At 43.1% G+C, this 26,849-nt stretch overlaps 1 protein-coding gene across 9 annotated transcripts in view; it reads left to right on the forward strand.

Annotated features, from left to right (window-relative positions):
• Window positions 1-26,849, forward strand: part of PDE4C (phosphodiesterase 4C) — a 1,009,779-nt gene that overhangs the window by 913,674 nt on the left and 69,256 nt on the right. For all 9 annotated transcript variants that reach the window (XM_078670885.1, XM_078670887.1, XM_078670886.1 and 6 more), the window contains 4 exons: window positions 10,583-10,774; window positions 12,780-12,816; window positions 13,347-13,417; window positions 15,804-15,853. In XM_078670885.1, the coding sequence (XP_078527011.1) occupies window positions 10,583-10,774; window positions 12,780-12,816; window positions 13,347-13,417; window positions 15,804-15,853 (350 nt within the window). The remainder of the gene's footprint in view (window positions 1-10,582; window positions 10,775-12,779; window positions 12,817-13,346; window positions 13,418-15,803; window positions 15,854-26,849) is intronic.

Raw genomic sequence — 26,849 nt, forward strand, 5'->3', positions numbered from 1 at the left:
CACGCAGCTATCCTTGGGGCTAAAAAGAACTATTTCGCCAACAGAATTGAATCTGCGTCAAACTCTTGTAAAGAAATTTTTACCATCGTCAAAGAGTTTGTGTCTCCCAAATCCTGTTCGGCCCAGCACAAGTTTTCGGAACCTTGGATAAAGGAGCTAGCCATCTTCTTTAATACAAAAATTAAACTGATCCAGGAATCTTTTCCTCCAGCTGTTCCTTATGTATCTCTGACTGACTCCAATCTGATGTCTTTTCCATCTGACACTTACCCCTCACTATCGGAATTTCCATCTTTATCAGAATCCTCCTCTCTGGATCTTTTACTTAGGATTAAATCAGGTTCTCCACTTGACCCCTGCCCGGCGAGCTTTCTTGCTAGTAATGCCAAGATTCTAAATTCCCTGATCCACCCGGTCTTGAACTTATCCTTGTCTAGCGGCAATGTTCCCCCTGCCTGGAAGAAGGCAATGGTTGTCCCACTCCTAAAAAAACCAGGTCTCGACCCAGAGATTCATGCTAACTATAGGCCCATATCTCTCCTGCCCAGTTTAGCTAAGATCGTCGAGAAGCACGTCCATTCTGTGCTCTCTTGAGAAGACTTCATGAGATTGGTCTACGTGGGACGGTGCTTAGATGGTTGAGATCTTACCTAGCCGGTCGTCGACAAGTGGTCTGGGCCCCTCCTTATTCCGCAGAAGTGCCGCCTATGGATGTCGGAGTTCCCCAAGGGTCGGTGCTGAGCCCGACCCTTTTTAACATCTTCATGACTCCATTGGCGGTACTTGCGGAATCCATGGGTGCCCAGATCATATCATACGCTGACGACACCCAGCTTCTCTTCACCTGCAAGAAGGGCATGGAGTTTGACGGGGAGAGCATCCGTGGTTGCCTTGGGGCTGTCTTCGACTGGTTTCAGCGAAGCAGCCTCAAGTGCAACCCTGATAAATCTGAGGTGCTCTTCTTCGGCTGTCAGGCAGATCCGCCTTGGCAAGAATGGTGGCCGGTGAGCATGTCTCCACCCTCTTCCTCCTCTGTGGTCGCGAAAAACTTGGGGATTAAAATCGACAATACCCTTTCGCTGAAAGCACAGATCATTGGTCTCACCAGCACCTGCTTCGGTCTGCTAAAAATGCTGCGAAAATTCCTTCCTCTGCTTCCTCTAGTTCATAGGAAGCTGACAGTACAGGCTCTGATTTGCTCGAGGATTGACTACTCGAATGTTCTATACCTGGGTTTACCTGATTATCTCCTGCATAAACTTCAGGTAGTTCAAAACTCCGCGGCCAGGGCTATTTTTGGCCTACCTCGGCAAGCCAGGGCATCAGAGCTGCTTTTTTCCCTTCATTGGCTTCCTGTCAAGAAGCGGATTACTTTCAAGGCTCTCACATTGACTCACAAGGCACTCCATTCGGTCGGGGCCCCGTATATCCAAAAACGGCTTGTTTTTTACAAACCCACCAGATCTCTCCGATCGGAAAGTCTTGGCCTGGCAACGGTTCCCCCCATCAGGAGGGCCAGGATAGGAGGACGTTCCTTTAAACATCTTGCCCCTAAACTTTGGAACTCTCTTCCTGTTGATCTCCGTCGCACCTCCAATCTTTTTGCATTCAGAAAAGCTTTGAAGACTTGGCTTTATAATCTGTAAGATGTTATGCTCTGTTTCCCCTTTTTTAGTTGCGGGTTAGAAAGCGCCGGGACACTCCTCGGAGTAGCCGTGCGCTATATAAGCAACCCCATTAACATTAACATAACATTAACATCCTATTTGCGGGCGTTTTAGCGATAATCGCGCTTAGAGTGACTTTTTTTATCACTAAGCCTGCGTTGCTAATAGGCGAATGCTGTGTTAGCGACTGCTTTTAGTCGCTAACAGTTTGGGTACGCCCAATTTGCATGTCATTAGCGATAAACATCGCTGACATTCAAAGCGGGCCCCAAACCGGTCGCTATCGCCTAAAAGCTGTCTCTAACTGCTGTTAGCCACTGCATGCTGATAGGGCGATAAAAATGTTGTCGCTTTAGTGGGAAAAAGTCCAGCTAAAGCAGCAATATTGCCCTTGCTAATAAGCCCCAAAGTCTTTAAATGTTGCACCAAGTGCTGTATAATGAAAGATACTGTCAAACGTTTAGCAATGGCACGTTTCAATGACCGATGACTTTGACCCTCTGTACCGGTTTACAGAAAACTTTCCCAAAACAGTGTTTATGAGATTTAAAAAAAGAAATTATACAAGATTGCTGTACGTGAGTCAAATAAGGCGATCACAGAACTCGTCTGCCTCATTCAAACCTATGTATGTATTTTTTGTTTACAGAGTAGTATAAAAAAAAGTTCCTCATTCAGTGCTTTTATAAAAATTTGTTGCAGTGAAATAAACAACATTATGTACTAATATCACATCAAAAACAGTGGTGGGACAGCAATAATAATGTTAACAAAAAGGTAGCACCAAATCTTCATAACAGAATATAGTAATTCATTACAAAATGAATCAATATAAATATTCTGAACAAGCATTGACAATGGCAGTAGGCCGGGCTTTAAAGGAATGTTGTATAGTAATGTGAAGGATTATAAGTTATAGCATGGGAAGTAATATGTATTTGAGGGGAAGTAAAGAACTGTAGAATAATATTGGTGTGGGTTAAAAGGTCACGTGATAGTTGAACTGCCAAGCCAGACCTAAACATCCATGTAGGTTATTGACTGCCCTACTCGCATCTGTGCTGTTGCCAAAGAAAAACAACATAAATGATCTAGTTATTTAAGACACATTACAATGTCATGTGTGCTCCTGAAAGTTCAACCTCAGACAGCTGGGTAAATAAAATGATCACAGCTGTGTGCAGGGCAAGCACCTTTTTTTTGTGGAAGCACACAACGTTTTCCCAATTAAAACATATACCCCCGGCTCCACAAATGTGTGTGGAGCCAAAGCCCCCCGTGTTGATGCTCAGATAATTGTCTGGCGACAGCTGCACTGTCAAGGCAGTCCATAACCATTTACAGCGTGGCCTAAGTCTATGTGAAATGGGTTTGCTGTTGTACATGAGTGCAGCTCATATAACGTAGTTCCATTTAAATCCCTGATTACTAATTGTGCATAATAAGGTGGGGTATTTACCACCCCCAGTAAATACTCCAGTGTAAGGTATGTACCAGGTGTGGTGAATACCTGTTCCACGTTTTCAACTTGGAAATGTTACATAACATACAGAAGGGTCATCTAAAACACCGAATCTGCATGTTTTGCCTTTTTCTCCCAGTCTTTTCCTTCTGATACATTTCGACTGGTTTGAGCCACTGGAATCTATCAAGGGAAAACGGCAAGATTGTGATAATTATCACACAACTCATAATTCCAAGCCCTGTGTATACTCCTGTTCACACAGCCTTCAGGATGGAGTCATGAACTGGTAGTCAGTGCCTTTGCAGCGCAGGGAGTGACGGATAGAACGTGTGCATTTTACCTCACTATATTGGTGTGTGTGGGTTATGAGTGTGGCCAAAGTGGAAAGTATTTTAGTGCCATGTGTAACGAGTCATGGAACGAATTCCTCATGTCGCTGCGCAGTCGACTGATGACCATGGTGTCTTGCCTACCATCACTGGGAGGAACGGGTTTCACGTCTTGAGTGGGTCCTGGCAGCGGACGCACAACTCATAGAACACATTAGTCATAGGCAGCCGGGGTGAAGGCTCTATTCATCCATCGCAAGGATTACAAAGTGTGAGAAGGTTAATGTCTCATTGTTTAAGGTATTATAGCAGGCACTTCCAAATGAGTTATAGCCTTTCGTGCCTTGAGCTAAGTGAGACATACCCACTCGTGCATTGAGCTTGGTGTGATATACTCACTCGTGCCTTGCGCTGAGTACTATATACCGACTCATGCCTTGAGCTTAGTGTGAAATACTCACTTGTGCCTTGAGCTTAGTGTGATATACTCACTCATGCCTTGACCTTAGTGTGATATACTCACTCGTGCCTTGCGCTGAGTACTATATACCCACTTGTACCTTGAGCTTAGTGTGATATACTCACTCGTGTCTTGCGCTGAGTGCTATATACCCACTCGTGCCTTGAGCTTAGTGTAATATTCTCACTCGTGTCTTGAGCTTAGTGAGACATACCCACTCATGCCTTGAGCTTAGTGTGATATACTCACTCATGCCTTGAGCTGAGTACTATATACCCACTCATGCCTTGAGCTTAGTGTGATATACTCACTCGTGCCTTGAGCTTAATGTTATATACTCACTCGTGCCTTGCGCTGAGTGCTATATACTCACTTGTGTCTTGAGCTTAGTTTGATATACTCACTCGTGCCTTGTGCTGAGTGCTATATACCCACTCGTGCCTTGAGCTTAGTGTAATATTCTCACTCGTGCCTTGAGCTTAGTGTGATATACTCACTCATGCCTTGAGCTTAGTGTGATATACTCACTTGTGCCTTGCGCTGAGTACTATATACTCACTCATGCCTTGAGCTTAGTGTGATACACTCTCTCGTGCCTTGCGCTGAGTGCTATATACCCACTCATGCCTTGAGCTTAGTGTAATATTCTCACTTGTGCCTTGAGCTTAGTGTAATATTCTCACTCGTGCCTTGAGCTTAGTGTGATATACTCACTCATACCTTGAGCTTAGTGTGATATACTCACTTGTGCCTTGCGCTGAGTGCTATATACCCACTCATGCCTTGAGCTTAGTGTAATATTCTCACTCGTGCCTTGAGCTTAGTGTGATATACTCACTTGTGCCTTGAGCTTAGTGTGAAATACTCACTCTTGCCTTGAGCTTAGTGTGAAATACTCACTCGTGCCTTGAGCTTAGTGTGATATACTCACTCATGCCTTAAGCTTAGTGTGATGTATTCTCTCGTGCCTTGAGCTTACTGTGATATATTAGCTCATGCCATGAGCTTAGTGTGATATACTCACTCGTGCCTTTGCCCAGAGTACTATATACCCACTTGTGCCTTGAGTTAAGTGTGATATACCCACTCGTGCCTTGAGTTAAGTGTGATATACTCACTCGTGCCTTGAGCTTACTGTGATATACCCACTTGTGCCTTGAGTTAAGTGTGATATACTCACTTGTGCCTTGAGTTTAGTTTTATATACTCACTTGTGCCTCGAGTTTAGTGTGATATACTCACTTGTGCCTTGAGTTTAGTATGATATACTCACTTGTGCCTTGAGTTAAGTGTGATATACCCACTCGTGCCTTGAGTTAAGTGTGATATACTCACTCGTGCCTTGAGCTTACTGTGATATACCCACTTGTGCCTTGAGTTAAGTGTGATATACTCACTTGTGCCTTGAGTTTAGTATGATATACTCACTTGTGCCTTGAGTTTAGTGTGATATACTCACTTGTGCCTTGAGTTTAGTGTGATATACTCACTTGTGCCTTGAGTTAAGTGTGATATACCCACTCGTGCCTTGAGTTAAGTGTGATATACTCACTCGTGCCTTGAGCTTACTGTGATATACCCACTTGTGCCTTGAGTTCAGTGTGATATACTCACTTGTGCCTTGAGTTTAGTATGATATACTCACTTGTGCCTTGAGTTTAGTGTGATATACTCACTCGTGCCTTGAGTTTAGTGTGATATACTCACTCGTGCCTTGAGTTTAGTGTGATATACTCACTTGTGCCTTGAGTTTAGTGTGATATACTCACTCGTTCCTTGTGCTGAGTGCTATATACCCACTCGTACCTTGAGTTTAGTGTAATATTCTCACTCGTGCCTTGAGTTAAGTGTGATATACTCACTCGTGCCTTGAGCTTACTGTGATATACCCACTTGTGCCTTGAGTTAAGTGTGATATACTCACTTGTGCCTTGAGTTTAGTATGATATACTCACTTGTGCCTTGAGTTTAGTGTGATATACTCACTTGTGCCTTGAGTTTAGTGTGATATACTCACTCGTGCCTTGAGTTTAGTGTGATATACTCACTTGTGCCTTGAGTTTAGTGTGATATACTCACTCATGCCTTGAGTTTAGTGTGATATACTCACTCGTGCCTTGAGTTTAGTGTGATATACTCACTTGTGCCTTGAGTTTAGTGTGATATACTCACTCATGCCTTGAGTTTAGTGTGATATACTCACTTGTGCCGTGAGTTTAGTGTGATATACTCACTCGTGCCTTGAGTTTAGTGTGATATACTTACTCATGCCTTGATCCTGCACTGAAATCCCTTCCTATTTTGGTCTCTCAATTGGGATTTAAATTCCATCTTGCCTGGCATGGCACCACTGTCTGTCTCAATCCATCAATTTTAAGAAATGATATCTAGATATATATAAATATATATATATGACAATATACCAGCGAACACTCCTGCACGTTGCGCTTGTTAATTGCCACATAATGAGACTTCTTGCACCAGCTATAGATTTGTGCAAACTTAGCTTTAAGGAGCAACATAGCTAATTACAGGAAAATATTGTACCAGGCTGCCTTGAAACAAGAGGCGTGTGGAGGTCAGTTGAGACCAGATAGGAGAGCCAAGGGTGGGAAGGGAAGAAGAGGGCAAGGGAAACATTTACCTGGGGCATTGGAAGACGTCACACTGTATAGTTCAATGTTCATCTAACACATACGTACATTACCCAAGAAAACACACGTCTACAATCTCTGACACATGCAGACAAAGTGATTTGTCTAGAATCACACAATGTTTGGATTGGTCTCAATGGGTGCTGGGATTGGAACTCAATTTAAAATCTGTTGCATCTTCTACAAAGAATTGCTTTGTCATCACAGGCTGTTTGTGCATGACAGGTCAACAACTGCAGGCTGACTCTCAACAAAAGACAAAACAAGCTTTTGCCTGAAGTCCAAACATTCTGACTCAAGCGCCACGTCCCAAGTCCCAAGAATCTTACACCCTCGCAATAAATGTTTTAAGCTTCCACACTCCCCTGGCATTCAACTTTGTCCACGAAATAAGTTATCCAATATGTTTAAGATTCGTGGCCACATAGCATTAATGACACATCCTGAACTAAAAACCATATGAACATATTTTGAAAATATAACTACTTCATTGACTGTTTCACCTCATCTTGGGTAGAAAGTCTGAGCCATAGGTCATGGAGATGAAGTGTTAGAAAAGAAAACCAACTATTAGTTTTATAATGGCAGATTGAGGAAGAGAGAAATTAATAAGAATATTGGAGAAGCACAAACCTATTCACATATGAACACTTAAAAACTGAACAATGTGGTTCAGGTTTCGTATATAGCGCTTAACACCGGTGGCAGCCATTTATTTGCAAGGCACTTCTAAGGCTGTTTTGTAAGCTAAAGGGGACCCAGAATGTAAATTGATTTATTCAGGATTACATAATATGGACATGGCCAGAACCAGTATTAGAATGTAGGTTTCCTATACCACGGTCAGTATACTTGCTGCAACTGCTCCACATTGTTAATCTAGGACATGAAATGTGTGTGTCCCCCCCAAACTACCCCTCTGAGAAGTCCTGTCATTATTAAAGATGGGAGGTGACACCCGCCTGAGATGTCCCATCCGTCCTCATCACGAGTGACATGGCGCAATCTTCGCAGTTCACTGGAGGGCGGGGCCAGCTGTCACAAGCTTGTACTGAGATCACCGCTCAGTCCCATTGGGCCAGGATGGATTGCCAACGATACGTTGTCGCTGAACTGCTAAAAATATCTCTCTGGGCTATTTTCAGCTTACTTCGGTCAGGGCCGGTGAATCGGTCTGATCCTGAGGTGCCCTGATGAAGGCTAGAGACGGGTGAGCAAGGACACGCACGGTTGTCCGGTGCCAGCTGCGGTCTATGCTTATCTGCATTACTAGCGGCTTCTAGGCGGTGTCGTTCAGCAGTGTGCATACTGCACCAGGTCTAGATCATTCTGGGGGTCCTGGGTTTCATACAGTTTATTGATACTGGCCTTCTTTGAGTTTGAGCCCATTAGGTTTATTCACCACTATTAGTTGACCGAAAATTCTGTATACGCGTACAGTACTCAAATTCAGTATGTGTGCACAGCGAACACATCTGTCAGATGAATAGCAGCTGGGTGTCATTCAATGGAATCTCATGATGTGGTAGACTTCAAGAAAGTCTCACCCATTGGTGGACCCTGCGGCCTGACCGATGTTAGTGGTCTCACTCAATGATAGAGACTCTCCTGAAATGTAACTTCCCAGGATGGCTATCATTGGACGTTTCCGCTGTGTAGTAGATATTAGTAGATTGTCACCCATTGGACGCCTCATTCCTATGGTCGATTCCGGCAAAGTCAAAGGGCCCGATGTAGGTAAATATGAAATACCGATTCCTAAATACCGAATTTTACCGATTCGGTATTTAGGAATCGGTATTTCATATGTAGCTAGAAATTTGGTAATAAATACCGAATCTGTAATATTCGGTATTACCGATTCAGTAATTCCCATTCACTCCTATGGGCCCGGAGGCCCATAGGAATGAATGGGAATCCGTTCACTATTACCGATTCGGTAAATACCGAATCGGTAATAGGGGGAACATTTTCAAGGGTGGCAGGGTGTCACATTGACACCCTGTTGCACCCCTGAATAGTGCATGGGTGCACATGTGGCACACATACATGTCCTAAGGGCATGTATGTCTGCCACATGGCACTATTAAAAAGCAAATAATTGCTTTTTTAAAGGTATTCGGTATTTACCACCAACTTGTAGTTGGTGGTAAATAACGAATCCTTAAATGAAAAATGCACTTACTTGAGTGCTCCCTACATTAAGGATTCAGTAATTTACCGATTCGGTATTTTAAGAATTCGGTAACTTACCGATTCCTTAAATTACCGATTCGGTAAATTACTGAATCCTTAAAACCTGCCTCCTACATCTCAAACCCTAAATACCAGTCGGTAACGGCCGAAATTCAGTAATTTTAGGCGTTACCGACCCGTATTGGGCTACCTACATCTGGCCCTTAGTCTTTTGCAGACTCGACATGTTAAATTTCAACGTCTCACTCGTTGGCCTCCTTGGCGGTGTAGTGAACTTCATTGAAGTCGTATTCGTCTTTTCTTTGGTGGATTAATGGATATTGGTGACGTCTCACAGTTGGCTTCTTTGGTGACTTGGTCGATTTCAATCGTATCTCACACATTGCCAGTTTCCGTAGCGTGGTCAGTTTCATTGAGTTCATATTCATTCCCAGCCTCGATGACGTGGTGGAACATTGAGGTCTCACCCCTTAGCAAGTTCAATGGTGCGGTAGATTTCAGCGAACTTTCACTCATTAGCATCTTAGATGGTTTGGTGGACTTCAGTGATGGTTCACTCATTTCCCGTCTTGGTGGCGTTGTTCACTGAAGTGAAGAGTTACTCATCGGTAGCCTCAATGATGTGGTACATTTCACCCAAGTTTCCCTCATTCACCGCCTCCCACATCGCAGGTTTTAATGAAGTTTTACTCGTCAAATCATCCGTGTGGTGGTAATTTTCAAAGTCTTGCTCATCAGCAATTTCGATGGTATAGTTACATTGCAGTTTTACTCACTGGCTCGTTAAGTGATGCGGTTTATTTCAGTGGTATCTCGTTTGTTGGCCATCCAGGTGGCGTCGTAGATTACAGCAAAGAGTTCTCATCAGAAGCCTCAATGAGGTGGTAGATTTAGCGACGTCTCACTCGCTGGCAGTTTTAATGCTAATGAGAATTGTTACTCTTCGGCACTGTCAATGATGTGGTAGAATTCAGTGACTCTTTCAATGGCTTTGTAGATTTCAGCTAGGTCATAATTGTAGGTCGTTTTACATTTTGTTCTACGTGTTGATGGACTGCGGTAACTCAATGGCTTCATAATGGACCTTACCTTCTCCGTAAATATGTAGGATGCAAAACCTCTCCGGAATATCTTCCTTTGGCATTTCCATTGGGTTTATTGATGGCAATGGACTCTCATTCAATCGACTACTTTCGTAACCATTACCAGAATATCAGTAACTGTTGGTAAAAATAACTTCTTGGATTTTAACTGGGTTTTGTCCTATATATGATCATTGATCTCATGTTAAGAAACACCTTTCTGCTATTAGCTTCATGGTAATTTAAACATTTGGCATAGTACTAGAACGTCGCTAAGTCTCACGGAGTAGATTATATGGTTTTTATGAGGTTTTTATTGCTCTAATTTTTCATCTTTGCTATTTGGACCCAGTTATAATGTCACAACTTTTCCCATTTTGTAGGTGCCCCACCCCACTCCATGTCCTCTGAAGCTTATGAGGTCTCTCAGATTTATTTATTTAAGAGTTTTATCAAGTGCTGGCCAAGCCAGAAGGTATCAGAGCTCTTTATAACAATAGTTATGACGTTAACAGACAAACTAGATGAACATTAAATGAAAAGTATTCGCATCTTGCCACCATTTTGCCGGCATCTTAATCTTTTCTGCGAGGGGTCAAAAGGGAATTTACCTTAATCTTCTGTTTTCTTTTTAAATAAGACATAGTTCTAAAATTCTAAATATTAGAAAGAGGATCTGTTCATATTCTTGCTACATGTTTCTAACCTTTTCTTCTTTTTCCATTCCAGCTTTGATGTGGAAAATGGCCTGTCAACGGGGAGAAGCCCGCTGGACCCCCAGGCTAGCCCGGGCTCCGCACTCATCCTACAAGGAAACTTCCCACACAGCCAACGGCGAGAGTCCTTCCTCTATCGCTCCGACAGTGACTACGACATGTCACCGAAAGCAATGTCTCGAAACTCCTCCATCGCCAGTGAACTGTAAGTTTTCCATCTTTTTCTAGGCCGTACTGCGTTGCTCTTATGTCACAGTTTCCCCGCGTGCCTGAGCTCAGGAAGTTGACGCGTGGTCAGTAAGTGACTGACGAAGCCGGAAGTAGCTTAGGACCACAGTCCAGCAGAAGTGGTAGCAGTTGTACTTGTGGCATAGTGCAAGTTGAGGAAGATGTCTGATAACAACACTTTATCTAACTTGTGGTTGATCCCACTCTATTTATCTAATTTGAGAAAAAGCTACAACTGACTTAGAGCTCTCTGTGTTATGCTGAGTTTCTGGCAGCTCCATAATATTGTGTTCACTTGCAGGTCTATTTCACTTTTTTAACTCATCTATTTGCTTCATCATTTTTATTCAAAATGTTTATTAAAATTTATGGGTGAGAACTCAGGCACCTGACCTGCTGTCTGGAATTGATAAATGTATGTGAATATCATGAAAAGGGAGCTGTTTTCCAATTTAGGAATATCAATGGAATTGTATTGAGTACTATATTACATAGTTCACACCAACATCTTACTCATACAGATATTTTCATGGTCACTCCCTCTTATGCCTCCTGTGTTCATTCGGTGCCTTGCTCATTCAGTTATGTCAATAGCGTAAATTCCTTTTTATTTCAAACATCTAATGTCGCCAGCACCTAACGAGTCCAGTAGGGTTGAATGCCACAGTATCGAGGTCGCAAATGTCGATCAGCATCCGCTTCAGAATATCAGCTACCGACGTATTGTCAATGTGATAATACCCGGAGAAGTATAGATTTTCTTTTCTTAACTTCACTCCTACTTACCTTGACAATATGTTGATAGTCATTATTGAAGAATCAATACAAGTCAAAGTTGACATTTAAACTTTGTGGATGTGGTCGAAGAGCAGCTAAAACACTAAAATCAGAAACAAGAATCTCAGGTGTATTCCTTTTTAGAGGAGGTGTCTGTGTGAACAAAGAATGGAGGGGCGTAAACTTTCCAAATGTGATGGGTTCTTCTTCCTGAAGATAAGCAACTTTCTTCATTTGGTTGTTTTTAGGATTGGACCGTGGCCGGGCAGGTCCATTTGAACATCAAAGACTTAGGGCCCGATGTAGGTAATCTCATTTTACCGATTCCTAAATACCGAATTTTACCCATTTGGTATTTAGGAATAGGTAAATATGATGTAGGTAAAAAATATGTAAAATTTACCGATTAGGTAATATTCCTTATTACCGATTCGGTAATAAGGAATACCTTCCCATTCAATCCTATGGGCCTGGAGGCCCATAGGAATGAATGGGAAGCCATTTACTATTACAGATTAGGTATTTACCGAATCGGTAATAGCGGGAACATATTCAAGGGTGGCACATGTGGTGCACATACATGCCCTAAGTGCATGTATGTCTGCCACATGGCACCTTAAAAAAGCAAATATAGCTTTTTTAAAGGTATTCAGTATTTACCACCAACTTGTAGTTGGTGGTGAATAACGAATCCTTAAAGCAAAAATGCACTCTACCTACATAGGTTTTAAGGATTTGGTATTTTACCGATTCTTTAAAATAAGGAATCGGTAAATTACCGAATCCTTATTTCCAGCCTCCTACATTAGAAAGGGCTAAATACCGGTCAGTAACGGGAAATTCACCGATTTTGGGCTGTTACCGACCAGTATTTAGCTACCTACATCTGGCCCTAAATCTCTGGTTTCTTGTATTGGCATCATGGCTTCTAGGCCCAGATAGATGAAATGAATTAACATCAGCCTTGACTGAAGGCTGCCCTCTAGAGGCAGGGCAAGCAACTATCACTAAATTATCTAACGCCTACCCAGCCGACCAATCCACCACCCGACAGCCTTTTAAGTGATGGCCGAACCAGGGACTGCTGGAGGGGGAATTTTGCACGTGAACATCTCAAAAATGTGAAATTATTATGCATTATCAGAGGGAAAACACATCTGGAACTCTGCAAACATTGTCAACTAATGAGAATTTTTTCTTTGCAGACACGGAGAAGACATGATTGTGACACCTTTTGCACAGGTATGTGTCAACCAGTACTTAAACTGTACACAAAAATGTGCTGGAGTTTAAAGTTTTTGCTAAGAGCTCACCACCGACACGGTCATATTCTGCAGTTGCAGAATATCACAGCTACTGAGTCTTGATTCCAACTTATGCCTCTTTCGTCTCCACCTTTCAGCTCCTGTCTCTTTCTCTCACTGTTTCAGGGTCTTTTCACCTCTTTGTCACGCTTTTGCTTTATGTCTGTTCCTTCGTCTTTCTCACTTTTTTGCCTTTCTCATGCTCTGGGTAAAAGTCTGTGGTGAAAAAGAAGTCCAATTACCTCAACCATCCATTGTGGTTCTAATCTCTATAAGATGTGGACATGACAATGGATAAAGCCATTGACTCAAGCCTACAATGTATTCTTAATCACCAAATGATGCTGACTTCATTTTCGATTAAACCCATCGTCTTCATGCCACCTTCACGCATCTGTTCATCATAAATTGTTGAGTTGTTCAAGTCTGAACCAATCACGCTCAAGCTTTCGATGTGCTTTTCTCTAGGTCCTGGCGAGTTTACGCACTGTACGGAGCAACTTTGCGATGCTGACCCATCTGCAAGACAGAGTGACAAAGTAAGTGATAAGTCAAAATCCATGTGCATGGAGAGAAGAGGGTCACGTTTGCTGGCGATTCTATGGATCACATTAGTGATCTGTTGTGATGTTACTTCACTGTTCAGCGTCTCTATCGGGTTTACCACCAGGTACAATTAAAAATGCCCCTATATCTTACATGAGCAGCCTAAATCTGTGTTACTAAGGTCGATAGAGTTGCGGGTGGAGATCAGTCTGCCTTTTTCTTCTTTCACTCTTTCAGCCATAAGATCGATGCCTCTTGATCGTTCCTGTGTTGACCTTGTGATGGTCAATCTATGCTTGAAGACTGATTTAGATCTTGACGGACGGGTTACTGCACCACAACGGTGATGGATATCCTGTCTGCGGAAATGTTAATCCCATAGGATGTAACCCTGGGCGGGGCGGGATTACGCAGAGGTCCACGGAGTTGGGAACAAACTCCGTGAAACTCCACTCCTCTGAGGAGTGTGCGGAGATCTGCCTACTCTGCGTTCTCCGTGGAACGTGGGCTAGGCAAATCTCCGCACACTTCGCAGCCCGCACCTTATAGGATGTCATCGTTGGGACAAGTATCACGTCCACAAAGATCTAACTCAGGCCTTTAGCTAATCACCAATCTCTTGGCTGACAGACCAGCTCATGTACGCATCATGATCTAAAGAGACTGGTGAGTTTAAAATACAGTTAGGTGAGGGCCGAGTCAGGTACATGTCAGACGCAAAGTCTATGACGGATCAGGAGACAGTTCAGATACAGTCCCATACCCGTCAGCTAGAAGAGAGGATGAATCTTCTTAAAGAAGGAGCTAAGGGAAAACCCACAGGAAGTCAAGAAGGAACCTTACGCGATGAAGCAGCAGGAAAACAGTGGTTGGAGTATTCAAATTAACTAATTTCCGTCCTTCTTAAGAGTTTAGCGAACAGGGTACTAAATCAAAATCGTTTTGAATATCCAACCTCCATAAAAGCGTATTAAAGTCAAAGACATTCTAAATATGGCAGTATTGACTGAGTAAAATGTCCTCAAAACTCTAAGTTTGCCCCTTGTCTTTTTATGATCAACATTTGATCAATATAATTAATTGAACACATTTCATTATGATGTTAATATCGATAACAACAGTCTCAAAATACTCATGTAGAAAAAGATATGTTTAGCATAGTACTTTAAATAGATAACACACAAGAAAACTAGCGGAAATATTGTTTGATGCCCAGAAGTAGATCACGCCTTGTTACACAGATTTTTGGGGGATTTGTGTGAAAACAAAGATGTCACAGTAAGACATTATATGATCTTGTATCCTTGTCTCACATGGAACATTGTCAGGAGCATTTCAGGATTGACCAATAAAGTCATTATTCACTGCAGGATTGACAGAGACCGGTGTTCCACTGTCCTCCACATTCTTTCAATTATGGTTTTTCCTTCAATATAACAAGCCCTGAGCACAATTCCTACACCTTAACTATTGGGCCTACTTTTTTCAATTATTTTATTTGTTACACTTTCTTGGTTTTCCTGCTGTGTGTGACACTCTGCATGCGTACTCATCCACCGGCAGGCTGTCTTACTGAGATTTCTTCCATTCCCTGGCCTCTTGCACCAGGGATGAGCCCCATACTCTCAATGTTCTTGTTACTTTCCATTAGGACTTCTCAGGTCCACCCTGTAGAACCCCTCAGATATTCAAAATGAACCGCCCTGATGATGGCCCGTTAAGTAATTTAGGGTTGAAACGTCATTGAAAGGTTTCTATGTGAATCAAGGATATAAACTCATGAACAAACCTTTTGTGACAATATATGCATTGTGATCAGCAATAATGTTACCACAATGAAATGAATCCCATTAATCACTTTTTTCAAATGTTGATCATGAAAAGACTAAATGAGTTACATTAACTACTGCAGGGGAACCACTGTTTTTCTGTTACATCCATGAATGTTTGTCAGCGTTAATGACCGATCGGAAGGGTGAACAGCCTTTACGACGCGGCTGTTACACCGCCGTGCCGTTACAACGCGGTCTTTTCAACGCAAGTCGTTACCACGACTTGCGCTGGAGGGCGCTGCAGGACAAGGAATTTTTTAATTTACTATCCAACACCTTCCCTACTGTACGTAGGCTGGTGTTGGAATAGTAAATAAAAAAATTCCTAAGTCCGCACCCCCTCCAACGCAAGTCGTGGTAACGACTTGCGTTGAAAAAAACGTGTTGTAACGGCACGCGTTGTAACAGTACGCGTCGTAATGCCGTACATCCGTCCTTGGACTCAAGACATCCCTTTCAGCCCTGAGGGTTCTAAAAGCTGTCCATCAGTGACATCACATGGTATGTCCCCGACACTAATATTTTTCACTCATTTTTCTTTTTATAGACGGCAGACCAGCAGCAATACACCTGCGATGTGCAAGCCCAACCTCTCAGGTGAGTGAAATGAGGAAATAATATAATGCAGGGAATGGGAAACCCCGTAGAACAAACTACACGTCTCTGGGTCACAATTTAGTGTGGTTAGGAAACCGACGCAAGGTGTCAGAATAATAAACCAGCCGCAGAATTAGCAACTATTAGTTTGATATGTGCATTAGTGTTTTTTCCTATATAAGGTGTTGTGTTTACATTTCCGCCAATTCGCACATCCATAATTGCGCTTGTTTGAGCAAAGCAAGAGAGGCATTTGGGAATATTTTGGGCATTTGTATCTGTTATCCATTATGGAAGCATTGTGATGGTGCAAGCATACTGCTCAGTTTAATTGTAGGTTTTCTCTCACAAGCTTCTACACACTGCACTCACACTGGACCCGGATATAGTGTTTTGCCAAATCATGAAGACGTGGTCATGTCAACCGGGGGCTCTGTTTGCACCTAGTTTTCTCAAACGTCAAAAATATGGGAGGATATTATAGAGACTCCGTGGGTTACTCTTTATTAGAATAAAGTCATGTTTACAGGGCACTACTTCTTGTAAAGTCATACTTAGTTGTGCATACACACAACTCTCCAGGGACAGTTGTAAGAAAAGATACAGAACGTTATGTTGGTATGATCCTTTGACACTTTCATACTCGCAATGCCCTTTACCAGTATGGAGTACATACTGCCCAGAGACAAAGTGGCCTTTTAACATTGCATGTGGTTGTGTTTCCTATTTTTTACAGAGAATAGTCTTGTTGTGTAATGTCCGGCAAGATTAGGAGATGGTGATATATTGTTGAGTGATGGAATATACTCTGTAAGTGGTGGCAAAGGGGCCTCGCTACGAGACGTGTTCTGAGGAGAAAGGCTTTATTTTGAAAGGTTATTCATACGGCTATTTTGACATTTGGACCCAACAGCAAAATTGCATTTTTTCTATTCTGGGGCTGTATTTCTGCTAGTAACAAGGCCTTAGTAAGGTCATTTATTGGTATTTAGCTCCCTCGTGTGGCCATTTGTGGCAACGCCATTAGGCAGTTGTGTGCAGTGGCCTTAATGCAGCACCACGCTGTTTCTATATGAAACACCAGAAATATTCTCCTTTTGAAATGCAGCTAGAGACCCTGATTCCTTCTATACTGTTCTGCCTTTTGACCGGGCGTAGTAAACACCTGTCTTGTTTATGCTGTTTCTTAGAATGTGAACATGGCTGCCTTGAAAAGCATGCACAAAGCAGTGGCGGTAACACACTGCGGCGGTGGGGCTGTCAGAATGCGTACATTCCTGTGCATCCCAGTACGTCATGTTGCCGTGGGCACAAGGAACCGCTCGCAGGGGTACACCAAGAAGCGGGGAGACCCTGGCTGCTTTAGGGCTTGCAGTTGTCTGCACCTCGGCATGAAAAACGTTGTCCTTTTTGCGCACTACTATGGTCCCACCAAGCATCTCTTCTCTACATTTATTTCATGTCTTGAAGAGGCATTTTTTTAGTACAAACTGTTATAATGTAAACGCAGTTATTACCTCTGCCCTTTGTTCATCTTGATGGACATTCATTTTTTTTATGAAAATTCATGCATCAACAATGAAAAAAAACTTTTTTACATACACTAGTAAAGCAAGAAACAAGTGAGAGAGGGAGAAAAAAGAAAAAAAATACAATTATAAATGTCTTATGGATTTGCATATCATTAGTTCCTTTAAAGCACCATGTAAGATTGATAGACATTAAGTACTTATTATTATTTCAATCAAATAAACGTTGGTAATATCATGCAGTTTTCCGCTCAGCTTGTGGGCTGGCGGATTAGATTTATGGAATTTCAATCTGCGGATAGATTGGTTTGGTCTTAAAGCGGCCATCCAGTGAATGTATATAGCGTGTCCTCTTACCCAATCCTGCTTCATCAGCAATCACCAACAATGGGGGTTCCAGAACGTCTTTTTGTTTGATTGGTTGGGTTGTAAACCCTATTGTGACATCATTCACTAGATGGACCATTTAAATAGCCAAATACGTTGCGACCGGGCCTATCTGTACTAAGGATAGATGAATGCCCCGCCCACACAGCAGGTCATGCATCCAATCTGGTGTTCTGTAGACAGAGTTGTAGCAACGTCTCCTCTTCTCATGCCATCTTCATGCCACCTTGACATTATACCTCCCTAACCCGCCTGATACCAGCCACTCTCCTCCTTGCGGGTCTAAATCATAATAGCGGGTGTTACTCACAGGAAAACTATAGTCGACCTTTAATGATAAATAGAGGCCAATTGAATACTTAAATAATTTTTGGTGTGACTGAATCACATGCTGTCTATGTGAAAGTGTTCCCGTACAACAATTTAAATGGCAGACTAAAACCAAAAAATTGTTTATCTTCTTGGTTGAGGGATTAAAAAAGGAACTGCCATCTAGAAAGGAAGTTAAGATTAAAATTGTGTATCAAGCACAATAGCATGTGCATAAAAATAACAAATAATCAAAACCGATTGTACTGTTTTACCAGAATGGACAAAACAAATACAAAAACAATTTTAGCCAACTTTTATAGAGCTCAGCTCTGCTTCTAGGGAAAGGAGTAGCACGCCAACAGTGGAGTTGTGAGGAATTCACCAAATGTTTCACAGGAAAAATAATACTATATATATGGAGTTAAAAAACATGACTCTTGAGACAGATCACAAGGGAACAGAGGTTCCTTTTATATACAATGTCATGGTATTTTTTAATGTATTTTATTTATTTTTATTTGGCGTTTTTCTATAGCGCACAGCTGCCCCAGCAAAGGGACGTCCCGGCGCTGCAAGGATCAAAATAGCACACACAGCCGCGAAGGTCGTCACAGGTGTCACAAAACCAATAGACTACACTGAGGGGAAGAGGAAAGTTTTAATGGCTTTCCTGAAAGCGAGCAGTTCGTCCATACCACGAATACATACAGGCAGCAAATTCCATATGGAACATTTTAAACCATTTCTAAGATAATCAAGTACGCTATTCAAAAGAAGTGATTCTACAGATTCCCCCACAGGATTAAAGAAATAGTCTTATTATCATCAAAGATTATTCGACATCTTTGGAGTCGGGGATAGTCATTAGCGTCTTGAATTGAGGCGATGCACATCTGCTTTAAAAAATGTTTCAGCCCCACCAAGTAGACCTGCCCAACAATATGCCAATTTTGAACTTGTAATATCTTGCACAATTTCCTAAAAGTTTCGTCAATGAACAGAGTCCCCTGCGACAATTCCAGACAGATCGGTCAGTCATCCCGGCCACCACTGTGGACATGAGTGTACGTCGATGTTGGTGGGTTTGGCCACAGATATTTCTCTTTCGATTTGTAGTGTTTGACGCCATTGAGCACTCGACCCTCCTCTATACACCAGAGATCAGGGAGCTAAAGAGATATCTTCTGAAATGAGTGGATTCCCTTTTATTGAGAAGAACTCCGATATCTACAATTTCTCCTTTCTTCAATGCCCTTTGAGCCCTCAGAGCCGTGCTTTTTCACCACCTTCTTAAATCCTATATGGCTCAATTCATGAAACGTCTACAAAGTCTGGCTTTCCACAATCTTCTTAAATCCTATATGGCTCAATTGATTAAACTTCCACAAAGTCTGGCTTTTCCATCACCTTCTTAAATCCTATATGACCAGACTGATTAAACTTCTACAAAGTCTGGTGTTAGGTTTCTTTACTACGTAAATGATACCAGACTCTTTAACAAGGAAGCGCTCACGGAAAACACAGATTTTCCTTAATATCTTTAATCCATTAAACACTCAATGGACATAAACCATTTAAAGTTGATTTTGTTTGGTTGTCCACCCACACTGTACCCCAAGGTGATGGGTCTTTGTCCTTCTCCGGTGGTAGAAGCGAAGCAACGAGACAATATCATAGATTCTTGATTATCGCTGGACTCCCAAATCTCCATTGGCGTGCCACAGTGCCCTCCACTACTACACTATAAAAACAATTTTTGAATGTATTTGTCCAACACCTACCTCTTGACACTTGGTGCATACTTGCTCATCCGAGCCATACCGCAAGGTTTTGAAACGACGGAAATGTTGTAAGAATGTGATGATGCTTGGAATGTGAGGGTCTATGGACCAAGCGGAACGTGGAAGGTTGGAGTCCTAATGAGATCTATCGGACTGTGTGGAGAGGGGCTAACATGAATTTAAGAACAGACACCCAACTTCAGTGGTTCCAGGCGCCCACCCAAACCTAGAGTTCCCGCATACCCACGAAGTAAGAACCTACCCACGAAGTAAGAACCTACCCACTTCTGGTGGACATGTTTCTGCTTGTTCTCAAGAACAACCTGCTGCAGATATATATATATATATATATATATATATATATATATATATATATATTTATTAGGTAAACCCCATTCTCTGCTGGGGCGAGCGAGGCAGTGTCCATAAGACGTAGCCTACATGAACGTACCATAGGACATGGGAGTGCAGCGACATTTCAACTGGTTTTCAGGGGCTGAAACCCTTCCGCTCAGGTGTATCTGTCTACGGAGGTGCCTTCCTTTCACTGTCTTGTTAATGATGTAATAATACCTTGCTCTGACTTTGCTAATTGTGGTGAAAGACACTACCTGCTTGAATAAGTGACTGAAATCCCCTTATCCACCTTGGTATTGTAGTAAGATCCCTTCAGTACCTCAGTAACCGGGCTTAGCTGCCTCTCTGCCCATGTAAATAGAGGTACGTCTTCTCTTCTTTTATATGAGCTAGCCTTACGTCATTATTTGCCTAGTAAATAGGTTAAAACCTCGCTCTCTGCGGGGCAGTAAGAGGTAGAACCCTTCATGGCCTTTGCACTTGAGGTAGCCTTGCTACTCACATGGCAAAGGAGTTGAAAGCTAGTGAGATAAACACGCTTCTTTACTTTGATAAATGAGGTACACCTTCCTCTGGGTCCTCATACATGAGGTATAGCCTGCTCTCCCTTCTGTAATGAGGTACACCCTCTTCTGTGCCTTCACAAATGAGGTAAAGCCTGTTCTTCTCTGTTGAATGAGGCAGGCCCCTTGTCTGCCTGTACACCGGAAGTGAAGTCAGTTCTCCCTTTGTAAATGAGGCGTACCCTTTTCTACACCTTGGCAACCGAGGCTGTCCCTTTCTCTGTTTACTAAATGAGGTAATGCCCGCCCCCCCCCCCTTGCTTATTGAGGTACGGTCTGTTCTCTCCCTTTATAAATGAGGCATATTCTATGTGATGTGTATATATATTTATAATTGCAAATTCGTCAACTTTGGTAGACAACCAAATCTAGAAAAAGTCTGTCAGCTATTTCTATGAGGCACAAAAAAATGGTCACATGGTACAGGATTTAGTGTTCTGATTGGTGGTTTGCCGTTTAAAAAAAAAATCTGGTTTGTGATGGCAAACACATTGTAATCTGGTGAACAAGGCGACAGGGTCGCCGAAACGCATCCGGATCGTGGCACTCCTGCTGCACATGAGAAAATGAAATAAAAAAGACACTGCTGCACTCGCTACCTGATTTCGTGTCCGTTCGTCTCTAAGAGGGTGCTGCGGCCCGTGGCACTCTTTGGAGCGTTGCTGTATATATATATATATATATATATATATCCGCAATATCTCGCAGATTAACCTCGCTTTCAGCGCAAAATCACGAGCGTGGGCCCAAGTTGTAAGTGCATTATTTTATTTCCCTTTTCAAAGAGTCAAGACGCTTTTCGGCCGTCCCAGCGGCCTTGATCACATGATATATATATATATATATATATATATATATATATATATATATAGCATGTTATTGTGAGCAACTGTACTAATAAACGCAAGCCCATTTATTACTACAGCGCAAAGGTCAAATTCAAGTTTATTACTACAGTACAGCAAAAGTGACATGAGAAGAAAAAGATTTTACTGCCTTACAGTTACTGCACTCACAGAAGCATTCAATATTTGTGTTACATCAAATGCACATGGAAAATTGTAACCACATATATTACAGACGTGCCAAGCTTAATATGCTATTTATTACCATTTCTAGGGGCGGGGAGTGAAGAATGCGTCACTTGAGGCATAGACTGATATATCTTCATATAAATAAATAAATCGGGGGTATGCCACCTTAGTCTCCCCCCTGGTGACCCCCTCTCCCTGCCTCGGTGCATTGTGTAGCCCCTCCCCCTCTCCTCAGCACCGCTCCTCCACTCTCGGCTCCAGCAGCCCTCCGCTCCTTGGACTCCAGGTCGGATCTTCCCTCCCACCCGCGGCCTGCAGACGCTGATCCCACCGAGGGCTCCCCTCACGCTGCGTCCCATTGACGTCACGCATCTCATTAATAAAAGTGGCGGCACGTACCTCGGCCGCCCCTAAGGGGCCCGGGCTCCAGCTGCTCTCACCGACCCCAGCACAGCCTGCTGGGCCTGGCGAGGCCCTCAAGCACCCCGCAAACCCTCCTCTGAGGCCGGCGGGGCTGGGGCGGCGGCGTCTGGTGTCAGGTGGAAAACACATGCAGAGCCTGACATGGGACTGACCTTCCCCAGCCCTGCCGGCCGCCCGGTGCACGTATGGAGGAGTGACACCCCTACAGAGAGTCATGTTTGAAAGGCTCATGTGTCGATGATATTGGGGTCAACCGTTAGCTTTTAATTGCAATGCACTGGTTGAAAGTCGTGGGACAACCATGAAATGAAACCTGTAGTTTGTAAATAAAATGTTGTTGGGTGAGGGCGTCCGTTGTTCTCCTGTTGCTCGCTCGAATGTCTCTCTCTTCCTCTTCTCTCTCAGTTCTTCCCTGCTCCATTAATCCTCTCCCCGGTTCTCTTTCTGGAGCACTGTCACTTTTATTTCTTTAAATGGCATAATTTCTCGGTTTGTATCGATTGCCACCAAAGCTTACAGATTTAGACAAAGTCACCAGCAGGGCAAAAGTTGTTGTTATTATTCTGGTCCGAAGTGTCATAAACTGGATAGCCCTGGGGGAAATATTAATGTTGCAGGCGAAATTCCCCGAACTTCTGTTTTAAGTAGAATTGGCAAATTTCCCAAAACTTCGTATTATGCACAACGTGTTCCTGCAAGAGCGTTGTACACAGAAAATGTGTCGCTTAGAAACATTTATTCTTCAGTTAGTCTCCCGTCTGTTTCTATCGTCACTTTTCCACTCATTGCACCCACTTGTGTTTAAAAAAACAAAACCAAGTTACGGATGATAACGGCACTTCACTTTAAATGCATAATTTTATACCATTTTTCTCACTCTAGTCTAAACACCCTGTTGTGCTACGTTCCCAGTCACCATGTGGTTTGCTGCTTGTAGGACAGAGGCCTCGAGCCCATCTTTGAACTTTGAGAATTTATTAATTCTGCAGCAAAATGTCATAATGAATGAATGTTGAATGTGTTGAATTTGTAAAGCGCACAGCTGCCCACGCGATGGGGCGTCCCAGCGCTGCACTCATACCGCGGTGGAAGCCTTCCTGGCTTTCCCTGTGAAATGTCCACTCCGGGGCACCCCCAAGGTGAAGCCAGGCATCCCAGCACTGTTGGGGGCGTTGTGGAGATTAAGCAAGCTATTGCCCAGAGTTGCAGAGTGGGACCCATGATTAGAATAGGCACCGAGGCGAGAATTATCAGGTCCGGGGAAATTGAGTCCAAGAGCCGCCGAGGCGGGAATTGAACCCTGGTCCCGGGCCAGACCTCTGCATCAGGGTCTGCCGCTCTAACCATTGAGCCACGCTTTTCCTAATATTAGGGGCACAGTAATCTTCTTTTTAACAACCACCATTTCTCATCGCTGTCAGGTTCTCCCCCAGCTGCCAGACTCACTCAGAGTAACCTGCCCACGACCATTCAGATGTGACGTCATACGGTTTTAGTGTAGTGCAGAGTTCAGGAATTCCATTTTCCCAGTGTGCTCGTGAGTGACTTGGCTCACAGACTTGTGTACGGAGGTTGGTAGTTTGCCCTGTCATTACCTACCACAGGGGGAGCCCAACACACCTGAACCAGGGGCCGTCAGTATATATTCCTAACAAAGGTTCAAGAAGCAGTTTGCTTAAAAGTACAATATCCACACAGAAATCAAGCAAAAAACAAACCGCAATATGACAAGGAAAAGAAAAGAGAAAGAAAACCCATATGCAAAGAGACAATTTCTGGAAAAATGTATTACAAATGTATTTCATATTATAAAAAGATTAAGATAATAACACAAGACAAAAGTGCTGGTATACACACAATACATATCACAAACCAGACAGGTGGCAAACAAAAAAATACACGTTAGAGTAAAGGAACAACATGTACAAAGGTAATGTGTCCTCCGATAATTTTGGGCCACATAAGCGTCTACGGCGTTTCGACCACTGTTGAGTTACATGGTCATCATCAGGACTACAGTTTCCACTGAGCGTCACAAACAGTTCTGTTTAAAAAAAAGGGGAGAAAAATATCCAACCTTCTTTAACTGTGTTGGTCGTAGAAGAATTTCCTAAATTATTAAACAGGCGAGTATGACTTGGACCCGTCCCAGGGGATATCTAATTTCCAATTAACTCCATATATCCTAATAAATAGGAAGTTTAGAGCCGGTGAACAATTCACCAAATGCTTCCACACTGCAAGGGGCGAGCCTGTCCCTGTAGCAGCTGCGAAATCAGGATATTGTACTGTTAAGCAAACTGCTTCTTGAACCTTTGTTAGGAATATATATAGGTAGTTTGCCCTGTGGCAGGAGCTGTGTCGCACTGTGTGATCTTGCACCCTTCCACGAAGCACGCGAGTGCGAGACAGTAAACGTCCCTTTCAAGCGCTGCGAAACTGGGCAGAGATGAAAAGTCCCTCCCACTTATCCCAGCCTGGAAGGCCCAGTTAAAGTCTTAACTTATCGGTGGGATTTGACCCCAGCAGGGAGGCCTAAAGGGGTTTCACACGGGCCACAAATGCAAGGTCAAAGTCAAGGCCTTTGTAAATCGAGATTGACCCCCAACTGGTAGGCCTACATGATTATAAAGAAAAGTTTATGCTGTTCCTAAGGAATGGGAGTGGAGTTGGCCTAACGACTAGGGTGCTCAACCTCGGACCTGGGGAACTGGGTTCGAGTCTCGGTAACGACATCAAACATCCTGTGATTCTGGGCAAATCACTTCATCTCCCCGTGCCTAAGAAAAATGAATGTGTCCTCATGTAACGTAACTAGTGCTATGTAAAGCGCTCTGATACCCGATTCGGTTCGGGTCAAGTTCGCGCGAAATAAAACTGCAAAAAAAAAAAAATGTGAGTCATACGGAAGGGAATCTAAACCAACCCGACCAGCGTGGTTCAACGTTGGGAATCCATTTATTGGATTATAATGCCCTCACACACCCGGTAGGGGGTCATGCTTCATCATTGGGATGCTCCTTGTCGGGTCGGCAGTGCAATACCCAACGGGCCCACACTAACCATACCCTAGAAAGGTCAAAATTAGTTATTCACTTATGTGTGAAGCTTGACCCCAACAGAGAGTCCTAAAGTGGTCTCACATTGTCCACATCCTGGAAGGTCAAATTAAAGTCATCACTTAACGGTTGAATCTCAAAATGTCCTCTTTGCCTTGCGCCAGTAGCCAAGACAACCCTTCCCCGCCCTTGGCTCCTGGCGCCTTTAGAAGCTTTTCATTAGGCACCAGGCCCCTGAGGCAGGCCAAAGCGGCTTTAGAAGTCCAAATGCACTGGAATCAAATGTCCCTACAAGGAGTTGAGGGAACCAGAGGAAGTCTATCTGGCTGCCAGAAGACACGGCCGTGACGTCAGCAGCACGCCCAAAGATTATCTGCAGCTGGGGAAGGGCGAAGGGTCGCCTTTGGAAAACAACCTGTTGCGGCATTCATCCTGGGCGGGAGGTCCGAGCCTTGCACACGAGCTTGGGACTACAGAGACAATACCCAGTCGCGAAAGTCCTGACCTTGTCACGCAAAGTTTAAGAAAAGTCACTCCTTTTTTCACGAGGATGAAAAGTGAAATGTGTGACAAGTGAGATACATATATATGAGGTTCAATGAAGGTTTGTGGACTCAAAGTGAAACCAAAGGGCACAGACTAGTGCATGAAACAGCTCGTGTCATCCATGGGACGTCAACACTGTTTTACAATTGCTGTCCATCCAGCCATTCATTCGTCATTCACTCACATTTGTACGAGTCACCCACAGATATGTTGTTGCAGACCAATCTCCCATCCACGTAGCCAAACCTTTCCTCCTTCCGCTCATGTCTGTCTGTCCATCCATTCAACCATTCACCCACCCATCGCTTGAAGCATTAAGCCAATAATTCTGCAGACTACATGAAGCCTCTTTCTTCTACTCAAAGAGGGTCAGAGGGCAGAAAGAGATTGCCTACAGGGAGATACCAAGCAACAAGTTCAAAGATTCCTCAACTAGATATGGGTGCTCGAGGCGGTCTGTTCTAAGGCATTTTTTCATTAGGTCTGTCTAATGAGTGCAGCTGTGTCAACCTGCTGTTACCATTTTTTTGTTTGAATAAACTCTTGCCTCACTCAGAATAGTATTTGTCTCTTCACTGATGCTATTGACTGTTTGGTGTATCATTCCTCCTTCTACTTAGTCATTCTATTGGAATGCATGAGGGACTATTTTAAATCTGATTAAAAAAAAATTCCATCCTCACACTTTTGTTACAATCGATTTCTTATTACGTATATTCTATAGAAAGCAATCCTTTTTTGATGCTTTTTTTTTTTTACCAGGGTTCGCAAAAACATTATGTCTGGCTTATGTCTGTGGTGCGAGACCCTGGCTTTGAGTAAAACTTAGTGGGGGTCCTGGCAAACAATGCCCTGCAGTGCAGTGGGATGTGGCACATATACAGGACTTCTTTTCAATGCCACTGCACTGAGTACATGAAAAATACTAAGTTACGGTATAGAAATATTTGGTTGTGTGAGCGTTAAAGAGTGCGATTATGTCTGTGATGACGTCACACCCATCAC

Source organism: Lissotriton helveticus, chromosome 12 (genome assembly GCF_964261635.1).
Source record: "Lissotriton helveticus chromosome 12, aLisHel1.1, whole genome shotgun sequence".
In the NCBI taxonomy this organism is placed as follows: Eukaryota; Metazoa; Chordata; class Amphibia; order Caudata; family Salamandridae; genus Lissotriton; species Lissotriton helveticus.